Source organism: Eublepharis macularius, chromosome 8, assembly GCF_028583425.1.
Source record: "Eublepharis macularius isolate TG4126 chromosome 8, MPM_Emac_v1.0, whole genome shotgun sequence".
Classification (NCBI taxonomy): domain Eukaryota; kingdom Metazoa; phylum Chordata; class Lepidosauria; order Squamata; family Eublepharidae; genus Eublepharis; species Eublepharis macularius.
This window is the reverse complement of record NC_072797.1, coordinates 102,594,159-102,611,415: the sequence shown is the minus strand read 5'-3', so window position 1 is coordinate 102,611,415 and position 17,257 is coordinate 102,594,159. Positions and strand designations below refer to the sequence as shown.

General features: G+C 46.5%; 1 protein-coding gene and 1 pseudogene across 3 annotated transcripts in view; one reads left to right on the top strand and one right to left on the bottom strand.

Moving 5' to 3' along the window:
* Positions 1 to 1,080: 1,080 nt before the first annotated feature.
* On the bottom strand, positions 1,081 to 5,573 carry LOC129335149 (uncharacterized protein K02A2.6-like; annotated as a pseudogene).
* A 3,383-nt stretch (positions 5,574 to 8,956) lies between these two features.
* LOC129334214 (histone-arginine methyltransferase CARM1-like) overlaps positions 8,957 to 17,257 on the top strand; it is an 87,153-nt gene continuing 78,852 nt past the window's right edge. For all 3 annotated transcript variants that reach the window (XM_054986136.1, XM_054986137.1, XM_054986135.1), the window contains exon 1: positions 8,957 to 9,360. In XM_054986136.1, coding sequence (XP_054842111.1) covers positions 9,198 to 9,360 — 163 coding nt within the window. In that variant the 5' untranslated portion in view covers positions 8,957 to 9,197. The remainder of the gene's footprint in view (positions 9,361 to 17,257) is intronic.

The following is a 17,257-nucleotide window of genomic DNA, read 5'->3' as shown; positions in this document are numbered from 1 at the left end:
CTCCCAACTACTCCTCATCAGCCCTTCTGCCTGGCCTGCTTTTATGGGGCTGGCCTGACTCCCAACTCCACCCTCCACCGGCTCCATCCAATGTGATGCCCCACTTCCCCCGTCCCCCTTGATGGATGGCTCTTCTCCCTAACCAGTGGGCCACTCGCTACATGCCCTTGTTCAGGGCCTCGCCTCCTCATCAGCCTTCCTCCTGCCCACAAGCTGGGACTGGCCAGCCTGGCCCAATGCCATTGTTGGCATGGGCAGGGAGCGCGCCACTCCTGAGGCACCTTCCAGCTACACCATGCGGCCGAGCCAGCCGTGTGCGGCCTTCCCTCCCATGCTCTGCAGCAGCCTCTGAGGCTGGGCCTGTTGCTGCGGGAGGTCTCCTGGCGGCTGCGGGTCCCAGTGGGGCGTCTGCTGGGACAGCCATTGGAGCATCAGTGCCTGTGTTGCCTGAGGTTGCCGCCGAGGCCTCTGCGGCGCCTGCCGAGGCGGCCGCTTCCTTCTTTACGCTCGCTGGTGTGTCCACCTCTCTTTCGACTGCTGCCGAGGCGGCCGCGCCAAGAGTCTCCTCTCCAGCCCTCCCAGCAGGCCCTCCAGGTAAGTCCGGGCAGGAGGGGGACTCTTCGACCAGACAATAGCTATTGGTCTTTATTGTGCTGTTATGATTGGCTTCTGCTAGCACTAACAACCAATGACAATGCAGACTTCAGGAGCCTTGTTCATGATAGAAACTTGACCAATACATACCACTCCTCCCCCCAAGTCAGTGTTGACCCCTCAGCAAATATAGTCTTTTAGGTGGCGGGGAGGAACCCAAACCCGCTGGGAACATCACAACTCTGCCGGAGGCAGAGGAGAGCTCAAGGTTGGCGGTTGTGCCGGCTGCGGTACCATGGTTGGCCCATCACACAGTTCCGAGTGGCTCTCAGGAGTAGCGCTTGCCTCTGGACACTGTAAGGTTGGTGTCTGAGGAGCCAGTGGTGCGATTTTGTTGTCTGTCTCTTGTGCCATGGTGTTTCCTGGGACACCGGCCCTAGGCACACCTTTGGGCTCCGTTGTCCTTGCAGGCCAGCTGTGTTGGAGCTAGTCCAAGTGGTGCCGTAGCCTCCTGCCATCGGCCACGACAGCATATGACACTGGTCCAGTTGCTGCTTCTATGGATGCCAGCACCCACACTGGGCCCTCACTATAGTTGTGGGCATAGAACAGATCTCCCGGCTGAAAGGTCCTCACCTCTTCATCTGGTGAGGGTTGCTCCTCAGGGGATAGGTCAGGGCACAGCCTGTCCAGTGTGATTGTGAGTCTTCTGTTCATGAGAAGCTCGGCTGGGCTGCGGCCTGTAGCAGAGCTGGGTGTGACATGTTCCTGTAGCAGGAAAGCAGCCAATCATGTCTGCCAGTTGCCTTGACTGATTCTCCGGAGGCTGTCCTTGGTTGTCCTTACCATCCGTTCTGCTTGCACATTGGTGGATGGGTGGAACGGGGCTGGCGTGACTTACCTGATGCCATTGTCAGCCAGGAACTGCCAGAATTCTGCCGCTGTGAACTGCACCCCATTGTTGGACACGAGAGTGTCGGGCAACCTGTGTGTTGCAAACAGCTGATGGAGGGCTCGAATAACTACGGCAGTGGTCATGGTGAAGACAGGAATAACTTTTAGCCACTTAGAGTACAAGTCCACGATAATGAGGAACGTTTGTCCCTGGAATGGCCCGGCAAAATCTAGGTGGAGTCTGGACCATGGTGCCTTTGCTGAGTCCCATGGGTGCACTGGAGCTTGTGCTGGGGCTGGGCAAGTCTCTTGGCATGGCTTGCAGGTGTGGACCCACTCCTCGACAGCTTTGTCCATGCCCGGCCACCAGACATAACTGCAGGTGAGTGCCTTCATGCGCACGATGCCTGGATGTCCACTGTGTAGTGCCTTGAGCACTTGTTGTTACAACTTAGGAGGGATGATGACTCAGTTCCCCCACAGCAGGCAACCCTTGTGTATGGAGAGTTCATGTTGCCTGGTGGAGTATGGCTGGAACTCTTTGGCCAAATGGCCCTCTGGCCACCCCCTCCACACCCAGTTGAGCACATGGGTGAGGGCGCGGTCTTTGGTGGAGTGCGCTGCTACATCAGAGGCTCGTATCAGTAGACTCAGCAGGTCCTCGAGCAGCAGGATGTGGTGTGCCAGTGATGAGTCGGCCCCTGTGTTGAGCAGTGGCAGGCGGCTAAGGGCATCGGCATGTCCCATCGCTTTACCCAGCCGATGCTGCAGTTCATATGAGTAGGCTGACATGAACACAGTCCAGTGCAGCATCCAGGGCAAAAGGATTTGGCGTGTTTGTTTGTCAGGAGCGAACAGACCTAGCAGCGACTTGTGGTCTGTAGCGATGAGGAAGGTCCGGCAGTAAAGGTAATCGTGGAACTTCTTTAAGCCTGCTACGATAGCCAGGGCTTCCTTGTCTATCTGGGCATAGTTGTGCTCCACAGATGACAGTGTCCAAGAGAAGTAGGCAAAAGGCGGTTCTTGCCCGTTGGTCATTCAGTGGCTGAGGACAGCCCCAATGCCATATGTTGAGTCGTTGAAGGCAAGAACAAGCAGCTTCCTTTCATCATAGTGTGTTAGGACACTCCCAGATGACAGCAGGTCTTTTACTGCTTTGAATGCTATGGCTTCTTTTTGGCCCCGACCCAGGGGGTGAAGGAATCGAGGAGTCGGTGCAGCGGTTCTGTGACCAATGCTTTGTGCGGTAAGAAGGCATGGTAGAAGTTGAGAAGGCCCAGGAATGATTGCAGTTCCTTCTTTGATCCAGGAGGTGGTATGCTGCAGATAGCCAGGACCTTAGCTGGTGTAGGATGGATGCCGGCTGCGTCGATGAGGAACCCCAGGAACTCCACTTGTGGAACCCCAAACTGGAATTTTTCTTGCTTCACTTTTAAGCCTGAGCTTTGTAGTTTGCTGAGGACAGTTCGGAGGCGCTCTGTAAGTTTGCTGTCGGAGCCTCCCACGATCACGACGTCATCTAAATATGGGATGACGCCTGGGATTCCCCAGAGAAGACCTTCTATGATGCTCTGGAAGATCCCTGGTGCCACGTTGATGCCAAACTGCAGCTGCTTGACTTTGAACGCACCCCTGTGCATCACGATTGTTTGGGCTTCTGCTGTGGCATCGTCCACAGGTAGCTGCTGGTAAGCTTGGGCAAGGTCAAGTTTTGCAAAGACCTTACCCCCCTGGAGGGAATGCCAGGAGATGGCTCACGACAGGCACTGGGTAGGCATGTTGCTGCAGGGCTTTGTTCACTGTGTATTTATAGTATGCACAAATTCTGACTGCTCCATTTGGCTTAAGCGGCGTTACTATAGGAGTTTCCCATTTTGCGTGGGAAACCGGCTCCAGGACTCCCTGCTTGATCAGACGGTCCAGTTCCTCGTCTATCTTAGGCTTGAGTGCAAAGGGGACCTGGTGAGGCTTAAGGCGGATGGGCACCATGGCTGGGTTGAGGTTGAAAGACACTGGAGGTCCAGTGTATGTTCCTAGGGAGCCATCAAAGACCTCTGGAAACTCACTGTCGCGCACAGGGCTGGGCTCAGCAGGCAGGAGGCCCACTGGTACTGCAGGGCAGAACACAACAGGCAGGAAGTCAGTAGTCCAGGAGTCAGGTCAGGTGTCAGAGCCAATATGTCAGTCAGAGAGAGGAGCAGGCAGAAGAGTAGTCAGAAAGCAGGCCGGGGTCAAAATCCAATCCAACAGCAGGGCAGGGCACAAGGCAGGGCAAGAGCGTCCAGGCGTAGAGCTCTGGTAGCAGGGAGTGGCGAGCTGAGTTGCTTCCACGCTTGGTTTCCTCGGCGTCTTCCTTTTATGCTGTCCTAATGAGGAACAGCTGTTGCCTCTCTCTCTAACAATTCAGTTCGGTGTTGCGCCCGTAAACGGGCGCTTCTTCGCCTATCCAACAGAGCTGACTTATCTCTATGCTTCCTCCTTTCAGCTGGCCCCAGGTGCTCAGGTTTCGCTTTTGCCCTGTGGGAGTCTTTGTCTCTTACAGCCTCTGTGGAGGTTTCTGGCTGTTCCTCATCCCTGACAGTCTCTGCAGAAGCTCCAGGCTGTTCTTGCTGAATTCCTCCTGGAGCAGCAGCAGTGGTTTCTGACTGCTCTTCCTCTCCAATAGCTTCTGCAGGGGCTTCTGGCTCTAGAGAAGACCCTTCTGGCCCTTCCTGCTCATCTTCTGAGGAGGACTCTGAAGCAATAGGTAAGGTGGCCAGCCGGGGCTGGGGCTGACTCATGACACTCACTGCACATGGATGCGACATTGTTGTGATGGATCTGTTGTACACCAGAGACCAGGATGCCCAGAGGTTGGAACCAGTCTAGGCCAAGTAAGCTTGGCTGGCGGCCCTGAACCACCACCAGCTGCAGCGGGTCAGCAAAGTCTTTGTACTTAATTTGGAATGTGCCGATGCCCACTACAGGCACTTGGCGGCCCTGAAAGTCTTTAAGCAGTAGGTCTACTAGTTCGAGGCGATGGCTGGATGCCTTGGGGTAGATCCTCCAGAGTGTGTGAGAGGAGATGATGGACAGCGCAGACCCAGAGTTGACCTCCATCTCACAGGTCACATCTTGGATTCTCACCATCACTTTTATTTTTTTACACATTGGTGGCTGTAATGCAAGGACGGATGAGTCACTGGTCTGTACTACCATGGCGCCACGTAACTTGAGTGTGTGGCAGTCATTCTTCCAGCTGTGCGTCTTTTTGTAGACCGGCGATGACTTGTGGCCCGACTTGGGCGATCTGTCTTGGGTCTTGGCGGATTGGCAAACACAAGCAATGTTTCCCGATTTTCCAGTTCCAGCAATGAGCGTCTGGGAACCAACACCATTTTCGCAAGTGGGACCCCCCCACAGCTGGTACAAGGAGTCCCCTGAAATGCTTGTGGCTCTTCTTGTTTCTTACTGGCGACCTTGGTTCGCAGCACCTCCTTATCTTCATCTTCAGATGAGGAGACGTCCCCGATGTGTCCCTGGTGGATGAGCTTGGACTTGCGGGACTGTTGTGGAGTCCGTGACTGCTGGACCTCTTTTGTAGATTGTTCCATGGCTTCAGCGGCGATGGCCTCGTTGAATGGAGTCTTGAAGCTCAGATCTTTCTTGGCAAACAGACGCCTCTGGAGCTTTTCACCCCGGAGACCGCATACCAGTCTGTCTCGAAGTGCCATCTTAAGGTCGGGGAAATTGCATAGACTGGCTGCTTGTTGGAGAGCTGTGACGAATGCCACTATGGAATCACCTTCTGCTTGGTCTCTCTTACAGAACACATGCCTGCTTGCTATCTCTGAAGGCTGTGGTGAGAAGTGTTCTCTGAGCTTGTTTTTGATTGTGTTGAATGCTGTACTTTGCAGCAGGGTGGGCACCACTAGAGCCTGGGCAATGTCAAATGTGGACCTCCCACAGACGCTGAAGAACATTGCTCTTGTGAGATCTGTGTCTTCTACTTCGTTCGCTTCAAGGTAGAACTCAAACTGCGTGGTGTAGGACTCCCAGTCCTCAGTGTTGGAGTCTAATGGCTCCAATTGGCCCTTGGTAGCCATGTCTACCCACTGGGATCATAGAATTGGAAGGGGCCATACGGACCATCTAGTCCAACCCCCTGCCCAGTGCAGGATCAGCCTAAAGCATCTCTGACAAATATTCATCCAGCCTCTTCTTGAAAACTGTCAGTGAAGGGGAGCTTACCACCTCCCTAGGTAGCTGATTCCACTTTTGAATTACTCTGACCGTGAAAAAGTTCTTCCTAATATCCAGCTGGTACCTTTGTGCATGTAATTTAAGCCCATTGTTTCAGGTACTACCCTCTGCTGCCAACTGGAACAGTTCCCTGTCCTCCTCCAAATGACAGCCTTTCAAATACTTGAAGAGAGCAATCATGTCCCCCCTCAATTTCCTCTTCTCCAAACTAAACATTCCCAAGGCCCTCAGCCTTTCCTCGTAGGGCTCAGTCTCCAGACCCCTGATCATCCTCATTGCTCTCCTCTGCATCCTCTCAATTTTGTCCACATCCTTTTTGAAGTGAGGCCTCCAGAACTGCACACAATACTCCAGGTGCGCCCTGACCAAGGCAGTATAGAGAGGGGCTATGACCTCCTGCGATTTCGACACTATGGCCCCTTTGATACAACCCAGGATTGAATTGGCCTTTTTTGCCACCGCATCACACTGACTGCTCATATTTAGTTTACAGTCCACTCTTACCCCAAGATCTCTTTCACATATACTACTGCCCAGAAGTGTATCCCCCATCCAGTATCTGTGCTTCCCATTTTTGTGGCCCAGATGTAATACTGTGCACTTGTCTTTGTTGAATACTTCTCCAGAGTATTCTGGTCTTTTAAAATTTTAATTCTATCTTCTTGGGTGTTTGCTACTCCTCCCAATTTGGTATCATCAGCAAATTTAATGAGCAGCCCTTCCACTCCTTCATCCAGATCATTGATAAAAATATTGAAAAGTACCGGGCCCAAAACCGAGCCCTGTGGCACCCCACTAGATATCTCCCTCCAATCTGATGAAACGCCATTGACCACCACTCTTTGGGTGAGGTCCTCTAACCAGTTCCCTATCCACCAAACTGTCCTATAGTCCAGTCCACAGTCTTCCAGTTTGCCCATCAGAATGTCATGGGGGACCTTATCAAAAGCTTTACTGAAATCCAGATAAATCATGTCAACAGAGTTCCCCCGATCCAGTAAGCTGGTCACTCGATCAAAGAAGGAAACCAGGTTGGTCTGGCAAGGTCTGTTAGGGACAAAACCATGCTGACTTCCCCGGATCACTGAGCGGTCCTTCAGATGCTTACAGATTGATCCCTTTCAAATCTGTTCTAATATCTTCCCAGCCACAGAAGTCAGACTGACCGGCCTGTAGTTTCCCGGGTCATCCTTCTTCCCTTTCTTAAAGATTGGGATAACATTCACTCTTCTCCAATCTTGTGGAACATCCCCAGTCCTCCAGGAGGCCTTGAAGATGATGGACAGGGGTTCTGCAAGTTCTCTAGAAAGTTCTTTCAGCACTCTTGGGTGCACCCCATCTGGCCCAGGGGATTTGTATTCATCCAGTGCAGCCAGATGCCTCTCCACTACCTCTCTGTCAATGTCAACTAGCCACTCAGGTGTCCTGTCACATTTTCTATTATCTCTAGATGCACCTGAGTTCTTCAGGGAGAAAACAGAGGCAAAAAAGTCATTAAGCTGTCTGCTTTTTCTCTGTCCTGCATCAGAGTTTCTCCATCTACTCCCAACAGCGATCCAATTGCCTCTTTTACCTTGTGTTTACTTCTCACATATCTGTAGAAGATTTTCTTATTGTAGCGAGCCCTCCTGGCCAGACCCAGCTTGTATCTGCAGTACCTAGTAGCCCTCATATACTCCTCTTTAGAGGTCTGTCCTTCTCTCCATTTCCTGAACATTTCCCTTTTCTCCCTTAGCTTATTCTGGAGTTCTCTGTACATCTGTACATCCACACTGGTTTCGTGGGATGGAGTGAACAGGTGCTGGGTGGTTGAGGTGACAAATCCTCCCCAGCAAGTGATTCTGCTCTGCTTCTTGGGGCTGCCTACCCAAATTTAGTAGTTCAGTTCTGGTCTTGGTCCTGCATACCCAAGCACCTGTTAGTGATTTTGCTCTGATTGTGGGGCTGCATACCGACTCCAAAATCCCATCCTCGTCACCAGTGTTAAGTAGTGGGTTCAGACTCTGTGATTCCAACAAGCTCTTTATTCAGCAGGATCATCTCTGAAAAACAGGCAGCAAGCTACAGATATTTATACACAACTTCAACCCCCCAAACCACGCCCCAGCTTTGTTAACACCCAATAAGAATCGTCTAACTAGAAGCCCTTGTTTACATCATCTATATACATTGTAACTTATTTACAGCATAGCGATTGGTCTTTATGGTGCTGTTATGATTGGCTGCTGCTGGCACTAACAACCAATGACAATGCAGACTTCAGGAGGCTTGTTTGTGATAGAACAAGGGTGGCCAAACTGCGGCTCGGGAGCCACATGTGGCTCTTCTAGACATATTGTGTGGCTCCCACACAATATGTCTAGAATATGGTTTCTCCCCCAAACCCACCTCTTCATCTGAAGTCACTTCGATGCATCATGTTTTGCAGTTCTCAAACATCTGATGTTTATTCTATATGGCTCTTACAATAAGCAAGTTTGGCCACTCCTGTGATAGAAGCTCGGCCAGTACATAACAATTAACATCTTAGATATAGCTGCTGAGTATTTTGTGTTATTTTTTAGTTTATTTTTCTCTCATTGCTTTTTCCTGAATACCTGTTCTGGCTATTCAAAAAAGGTAGGGCTAAAATGCATTTTTAAGCAGAATTGCTTCTCTGGAAAAAAAAATCCGCAGTGGTAATTAAAGCTCCTGTGCCTTTTTAAACATGACACCTAGTCTACAGACATTCAGAAAGGGCAGCTTTGCTTATAACTTCTCCATACCAAGGAAACCCTCACCTGCTTCATTTCTGTCTGTCAGGCAGTTAATGAAAAGAAGCCCTGCCAGGAAAACAAACATTGGCAACCCTAATTATAGCTACCCTCCAACCAAACATGGCCAACGCTAATGGCATGCCACTATAATAACTGACCCCCAATGGCCTCCGTGTATAGAGATCGGATGAGTGAGTGCTTAGATGAACAACTAGAAGGATAAAAATATCCGGGGTGCGCTTCTGTTAAGTGCCAATTTTAAGCCTCCAACAGAAAGCTGGTCCCAAAGGTGACCGGCAGGTGTCACTCCACACAATGCTAGGAGCTGGGTTCGCACCGCGCATGCAAACAGAGAGCCACTCTGCGTCCGCTCGGTGTGTGCCTGCAAATCGTTCTTGGCTAAGGGGATTTTCACGGGGGGGAGGAGGAGGAGGAAGAGGAGGAGGAAAGGGCGTCTGGTTTGCTGCAAATGCCCGAGAAAGCTAGGAGGCGTCTCAGATGGGGAGCTTGTTTATCAGGGAAGCCCAGCCAGCGCCTCTCCCTTTCCCAAGCTCTCCGCCGTTCCCCTTCCCGCTCTGTTCTTTTCCTCGTTCCTCGTGTGAAGGGTAAGGAGCCCGGAAGGCGGAGCTGCCGCCGCTGCCTGCAGGAACCCGTCTCTCCAGCGGCAGCGGCCTCCGCTGTGCGTGGCTGGCTGGGCGGAGGGCAGAACCCATGGCGGCTCCACCGCCCCGGCTCTTGCGGTACAGCGTGAAGCTGCTTTTCCTCAGCGAGGAACAGCTCCTGGAGGGGCTGCACCTCTCCCATCCCAGCCAGAAAGCGCTCCAGCTGGAGGTGCAGCCGCGAGAGGACGACGCCGATATGACCGTGACAGACGGTGAAGTACCGAAAGGGGGAGGGGAGGCGGGCAGAGGGGGGGGTCGGGGGGGGTCGGAGGGAAGATGCTTCTGGAGTCTTATAGTGTCTCTTATAATCTCCCTGTTTTTATGAGACGTGTTTTCATGTTGCTGTTTACTCTTTCTCGGTTGATATTTGGGAGCCACCTTGGCCTTCTCTGCTGGAGGAGCCGTCGGGTTATCGACTTTAAATAAATAAAGTTGGGAGACTGGGTGATCTCAGGACCTGGGGAGGCTGCTGTGCAGGGCTACGCTTGTTTTCCTCTCATAAGTTGTGTGTATACGTGCCTGCAGGCGATTGTATCTTGAGGCCTTTCATACGTTACGAACTGACCACACACACACACGCTTATTGTGCTCCTGTTTTGCGTGATAACGGAGACCTGCACATAGCCTCCCCAGGAACCGTGTCCCATAATCCCACCTATGGTTGGCTGGGATTTACCTCTGGGACTGAGAAGCAATTTGCCACATTTTCAACGTTTGTTACATAGAGCAAGATTTGGGTCCAGTGGCACCATAAAGACCAACTAGATTTACAGGGTTTGAGCTTTCCAGAGTGCAAAGCTTCCTTCATCAGACTCTCGAAATTTCATATCCTGGAAATCTAGTCGGTCTTCAAGGTGCCACTGGACCCACATCTTGGGCCTTTTTTGGCACGGGTGAGTTTTGCTGTGTTTGGCTCCATACCTCTCTGGGTTTTCTTCTGAATTCCAGATGATGACTTCCCCCTTCAGATTTAAATGCAGCGTTTCAGTGGTTCTCTTCTGAGTTTTCTGCCTGTGCTTTTTCTGCATGGAAGGGCATTGAAATCTGAAGGAGGAATTCGTCTGGAATTTGGAAGAAAACCCAAAGAGGTATGGGGCCAAACGCGGCAAAAGTCCCCCGTGCAGAAAGGGCCTTGCTCTGCTGCAGACCGACACAGCTACCCATCTGAAACTCTTGGCTGCTCCTTCACTCTCAGTAGTTACATGTGGCACTTACTTTCACAGTTCAGGGAGTTTCAGGTGGGAAGTCATGTTAGACTAGTAGAACAGCAGGATTGGAATCCAGTACACCTCAGAGACCAAGAATGTTTTCAGGGTATAAGCTTTCAAGAGCTTTTATCTTTTTTTTTTATTTTGAATTTTTCAAAAAATAACACTCAACAATCAACAAAGCGATAACATCAAGTAAGGTACAGTATTGCCAATAAATGTCCACAGCTAAGTTAGTAATATAGTCATGCATTCTCATGAGTTCTAAGTTACACGCTAAGTACATCTACTAGAAGTTCCTTAGTAGTAGAGCTTTTATCTGAAAAAGGGAGCTTTGACTCTCCAAAGCGTATATACCACCTGAAAATCTTGTTGGTCTCTAAGGTGCCAATGGACTCTAATCCTGCAATTAAGGGAATATATTTTGGAGCTGTTGACCCAGAAGTGTCTGCTGTAATATTTCAAAAATTCTCTGCTCACATGGGTAGACTGCTTGTAGGAGCTGATAAAAACCAGTGACCAATTATAGCATGTATTTCAAGAACAAGCCCTGGCATGTGAACTATGATCTAGGTCTAAACCTCTGAGTTTTGGTTTAGATTAAACCCTGTGCAGGTCTCATTTGATTTTTGAGGTGCAGTGTAAAAGAGGCTTGCCAGTTATATGTGGTAGGCTTGGGTTTGATTACTGCTGTATTAAGAGTTCTTGCAGATGCTTGCTTACATATCATTTTAAAGTATGTGCAGACATTCTAATTTAATACTTGAACAAGCAGAATAGCAGCAACAGTATTTGGAGAAATGTGGTTTGTTTGGTTTTCCAGTAACTGGTGGGGTACCCCCCCCCATTTTGCTGCATGAGTGAGAAGGAGAGGACAAGGAGAACAGAGAAAGTAGGTAGTGCAGTCTGTCATAATTCAGTTGTCATCTTGTTGATCCACTAAGAATGCTCAGATCCTTTGGCCAGCTGGTCATCTGACTGGAGGACTACAGAGGTGGACCAATCTACTCTTCTGTGGGGTTTATTTAAAAATACAGTACGGAAGAAGGTGTTTCTGTGTTTTGCTCTGAATCTCAGTCAGTTGCTAGTTGATGGAGCCAGGAAGAAGTTTTACCAGCCTCCAAGATGAAAATCATAAAGCATGAGTTGTTACTCTGTCACTTTATAGGCATTGAGTAGGGATTATAGTTTTTTGGGGGGGGGGGTGATGGATGGAATCACACAAGCCTACAGAGATTTATGAGGCCTTGAGTGTTTGGGAGCACAGATCATGTGGACTGGTGACCAATTGCATTGCAAGCTACGGCTACAGCAGTTGTAGGCCACTCTTTCACTTAGCAGGCAGGCTGGGTCAGTTTCCCTTTTTAGCAGCATCATAAGAGTGCCTACACGCTTTACACTGAATTCTTGGAAGCTCCAAACAATAAAGTTATGGTCTGTTTGCCACTCTTTTTGGTTTGCGGTCATTTCTCTGTTTCCTGTTCTGGGCATAAACTTATTCAGAAGATATTAATCCTATATCTAATTTTTAAAATGCTTTAATATTTTTATGCAATTATTTTCAAGATCTTGAAAAAAGTATCACAGAAATGTGAGCAGATGTTCAGAAAGTTGTTTGGGAGAAAGGAGGCACATTAGTCTTACAACAACCTACCTTGAGCTGTACTTAAAAACAAGGAAGGAGTTAAATGGTTTAAATAAATGAAGTAACATCTAACAAAAACAATGGTTTAAAAGACAGATTTTCAGTCATGTTTGTTGTATCTCAGGCTATCTGTTCACTTTAAACAAAAAAAAGAATGTTCTTGGTTTGCACCAGAACAAAACCAACAAACAAGGGTCAGCCATGGTCAAACTAGACAACAAATGCAAGAGAGCCCACCTTACTGGGGAAATACTCATAAACAACAGTCGACATAATCTCATGTAAAGTTTATGTCAATGTAATAAAGTGTAAGATAAGTGCATAATTTTAAAGTGCTCTAGTGCTGGTTTCCAAAAATCACCATAAATAGTCATAAAATGTCAGAATATTCCCCTGTCAGAATACTCACCAAATGAACCTGATAAGCGCACAGACACGTGCCTATATAATACAATAAATATAAGAATGCAGTAAATACAATCTATGAATAAATACAATTGATACAAGGTAAGTAAGATACATAATTAATCAGGCTGTACTTTTAAACGGGAAGCCTCAGTGACGGCAATGTTGTAGCGTTGTAATGTAACATTATCTCCTGTTGCACCAATACAAGAAATAAAGTGAAACAGATGTGCATGGAAAATGTCCATGTAAAGTTGTCCTGTCTGGTGTCACAGATAAGAAAACACACATGCTGACAGCTGAAGGTCCCATGGTAAATCCAAAAGGTAAGTCAAGCCTGTGTTGAGACTTATATGGATGTATATCTAAATAATTCTAGTTTTTCTTCTCAGGTAACGGCGGACGTGTATTCCTGGGGCACTGGACATAGTCTGACTGCCCCGCAAGCCCAATGAGCAGCCAGCAGAAAATTGGCTCGTTTAGTCCACTTTATCAAGTGGACCGAAACGGATGCCGAGAACAAGCATTACACTTGACTGGTTCAGGAAAACTTTTAAGATGCAATAAAATTGTTACAGTATAAAATTGTTACAGTGTTCCTTTGCACTTAAGTGTCTGTGCACTTAACAGGTTCATTTGGTGATCCAAAGTAAATAGTTAGTATTCTGACAGGGGAATATGCTGACATTTTATAACAATTTATGATCACTTTTGTAAAAAGCACTAGAGCACTTTAAAATTATGCACTTGCCTTACACTTTATTGTATTGATATACTTTACATGAAATTGTGTTGACTGTTGTTTATGAGTATTTCCTTGGTGAGGTGGGCTCTCTTGCATTTGTTGTCTAACACCAGAACAAAGCAATATGTCCTTTAAAATTAGGTATAGACAGAAATAATAATTGGCTTCACTACTTTTTGAAAAAAGTCTCCTGTTGTATGCTTTTATCATAATTTTATTTAATTAATTAATTATATTTATAGTCCGCTCTCCCCACAAGCAGACTCAGAGCGGATTACATCAATAAAGGACAATATAAAAGGTAAAACGGGTAGCATAACAATAAAACCTACAATGGTACAATTTAATAAAACACAGCAGTACACATATTGCACAGATCCCTCAACAGCAAAAATCCCATAGGGCGGGGTGGCCAGCTGCCAGATATATCATAGACCTGGGGCAGCGCCTGCCCTGTGGCATGAGGCCAGTTGGATGGCCCACCTGCCTCAACCATCATATACCTGGCAGAACATCTCTGTTTTACAGGCCTTGCAAAAAGACAGTAAATCTTACCAGGCCCAAGTTTCCACAGACAGAAAGTTCCACCAGGTTGGTGCCAGTGCCGAAAAGGCCCTGACCCTGGTTGAAGCAAAGTAAACTTCCTTGGGGCTGGGACCCCTCTGGGGAATATATGGTGAGAGGCAGTCCCGTAATTTTAAACAACAGATAATCTTGAAAATATTAGTTGTCCCCATATTTTCTCATAAATATTAAATACTTTATGAGAAATGGTTTGTTTTATGGAAGACTTAACACTGTTCCCTTTTTATACTTTCACCTTTGGTCATTGACAGATTTGGAGCATATTAATACACAAGAAGAAGTATCTGATACAGTGTAAAGATTTATAATATAAATATTTCAATGTAGTGTCAGAAATGTTAGCTATTGATAAGCCAGAATATATGGTACAATCTAATTGCATACATTTAAAAGAGAATATACAGATTTTTGGTGATGCAGTTGAATATTTTCTGGCCTTTATTATTATATTATAGTTATATGTATTCATTTTAGTGGGGCTTTTTGCCTTGCTGAGGGTTTTTTTGTATTTATTATAGTTGTGAATTTCTAGCTAAACAGGAATTAATGACTATCCTGTACCTATAGCATTTAGTCCTACAATGAATGGAAGTAGATTTACTATGGTTCTTTATAGAAATAAAACAATAGTGTGATTCATGTTTGGTCATCTTTAAAGATATGAAATTTGTTGCTTTAATGTCTGCAAAAGTTAATTGCAAATTGGAAGGAATTTCAGAACTTAAGAAAAATTTAATCTGAGTTTGGTCTGAAATAGGTATATTCAAAGTGACAAGCAAATTGCAAACAAGCAATGGATATAAAAGTACACAGCAGTATCCAAGGAAGTAAACTTTTGGAATGGAGATATGTTTGTTTAGGAAGTTCTGGTGATATAGTATAGGTGTTGCTTCTTTTCTGGTTCCATAAAAGATAGAATAAAAACTTAATAGGAAAAGGTTAAAATAATTTTGGGATTGCCCTGAGTATCTTGAAAAGCGACTTTGGGGAAAAGATATGTGCAAAAAAGTGTTTTATTGGAGCTAATTATGTGTATTGTCAGCTTTGTATGGGTAATGTGTGGCATGCAAGGACTATTCCTATGACTTTAAAATGCAACATGAGAATTGAGCAACAGATATTAGATGTCAGGTTGTTGTATCCAAATTATAGATTGGAAGAAGCGTTTTCTTGGGATATTCAAAAGCTAAGTAAGCTAGTTTCAAATGTATAGGAAAAGTTTATGGCCTTCATTTGTAAGGGTTTGTTTCTTTGATTTAAAAACACCACTATATTTTGCAGACATATGTGGAACGTATTGTAGTTTTGATCACTGTGCCTAATGCAATTAGAGGGGAAATGCTATCATGAAGCTGCCTAAAGTTAATGGTTCATGAGGATCTGAAATGAATCATTGCAACGCATCCCACTTTAGTACAGGATGACCACACTGTTTGCTGCAGTCTCTTCTTCTGAAGAGTGGTATAAATGCTGCAGTTGTATAAAAAACTTTATAAAGTAGCTTCTTCCCTCTTGCTCTTCTTACATTCAACTATGTAATCTGATTTTATTCTTCATTGTATATTCCAAGGCTTTATCCAACTTACTTAGGTGGCTTTTTGTATGTATTGTTCCTACGCAGTCTCTCTGCTGAACATAAGAAACAGCTTCATTAGTACAGTGTTCCCTAAAAAAAAGCACTGTGGTTTGGCAGGACCAGTATAAGTATTCTGAAATAGTAGTAGGTTAGGATTACCATCATCCAGGTTGGGCCTGGAGATCTCCTGGAATTACATTTCCTGACTACAGAGATCAGGTCCCCTGGAGAAAATGGCCACCTTGGAGGGTGAACTCTGGGGCATCACATTGCCTCTGACGTCCCTCCCCAGGCTCTACCTCCAAATCTCCAGGAATTTCCTAACCCAGGGTTGGCAACTGTAGTGAGTATTCAATGCTTTGCTGCCTATTATCTTACTCTGCCCTCTCAACAGGCCTGTGGCATTGCTACTCCCATTTCATAGATTTTCCCAAAGCCATTTGTTGAGCACTGGGCTGAGCTGAGAGCTGAATTAAGTAACCCCGGGCCTTGCTCAGTGCAAAGGCTTGCCAGCCTCCAGGTAGTAGCTGGAGATCTCCCAGAATTACAACTGATCTCCAGATGACAAAGAACAATTTCCCTGGAAAAAATGGCTGCTTTGGAGGGTGCACTCTATGGCAGTATACCCCACTGAAGCTCCTCCCCTCCCCAAACCCCACCCATTCCAGGCTCCACCCCCCAAATCTCCAGGAATTTTCCAACCTGGACCTGGCAACCCTATGCACTAGCCACAATATCACATTATTTATTTATTTATTTATTTATTTATTTATTTATTTATTTATTTATTAATCGCATTTCTAGACCGCCCTCCCTGTCAGACGGGCTCAGGGCGGTTTAACAACAGCTTAAAACAATAAAAACATTATGAAAACATTAAAACATCATATCAAACAATTAAAATTGGCGGGTATAAAATATTAAAATACTGCATTGTCCTGCATGGGTGGTGGAAGGTCTTCCGTAGTATGGCCAGCAAGATGACAGCCTAGCCCCCACCAAATGCCTGGTGGAACATCTCCGTCTTGCAGGCCTGGCAGAAATATAACAAATCCTGCCGGGCCCTAGTTTCCTCAGACAGAGAGTTCCACCAGGTCGGAGCCAGAACTGAGAAGGCCCTGGCTCTGGTAGAGGCCAGGCGGACCTCCCTGGGGCCAGGGACCATCAGCAAGTTCTTAGTGGCTGATCGAGGCGACCTCCGAGGAACATATGGGGAGAGGCGGTTAATTAAATGTAACATGTTGGGACATAGTCTCTTATTTGTTTGGCACCAAGTATGTAGTTTGCGGATGTTGAGAAATTGTTATCTTAAAAGTTTAGAAAAATGTTTAATGCCAGCATTTCCATGCTTTACAGAGAAAAAATACCTCCACTACCTTGAGCCTGCAAATGCTGAATGTGGTGGATCTTGATGATAATGATTTGTTTTATGGTGGTAAATATTGATCATGATGTCAGAACCAACCCTGCTGTCCTGAATTCATAAGTGTCATTGGACTTTTAATGTTTGTTATACAAAAGGGGTTCTATGTTATAACAGCTCATCAGTGAATGAGATGTTGATTCTTCTCAAGGGAACATCAAGTGAATGGTAAAAGCCACAAGAGTTGAAAACCTGGAATTAAAATATCATTCAGAAATGCTCATTTGGTCACTTTGCATATCTTTGGCAGAGTAAACTTTGGCCGTATTCCAGGGAGCCCTTTTATTTGCATCTGTAGGTTATTTCAGCTTCATTTTCCTCCCCAGCGACTTCCTTGAGCTGCACTGGAATTTGCCTATGATGCTTTTAATCTCTTCCCCATGCCAAGTTTTTTATGAATAAATGAGAAAACCATTCAGAAATAAAGACTTCACGGTGCTGCATGCTGCTGAGGAAGCCAGATTAGGAATCTAGTGGAACTGGTTTAAAATCCATGCCTATAAAAATTAATGCCCACAGTGC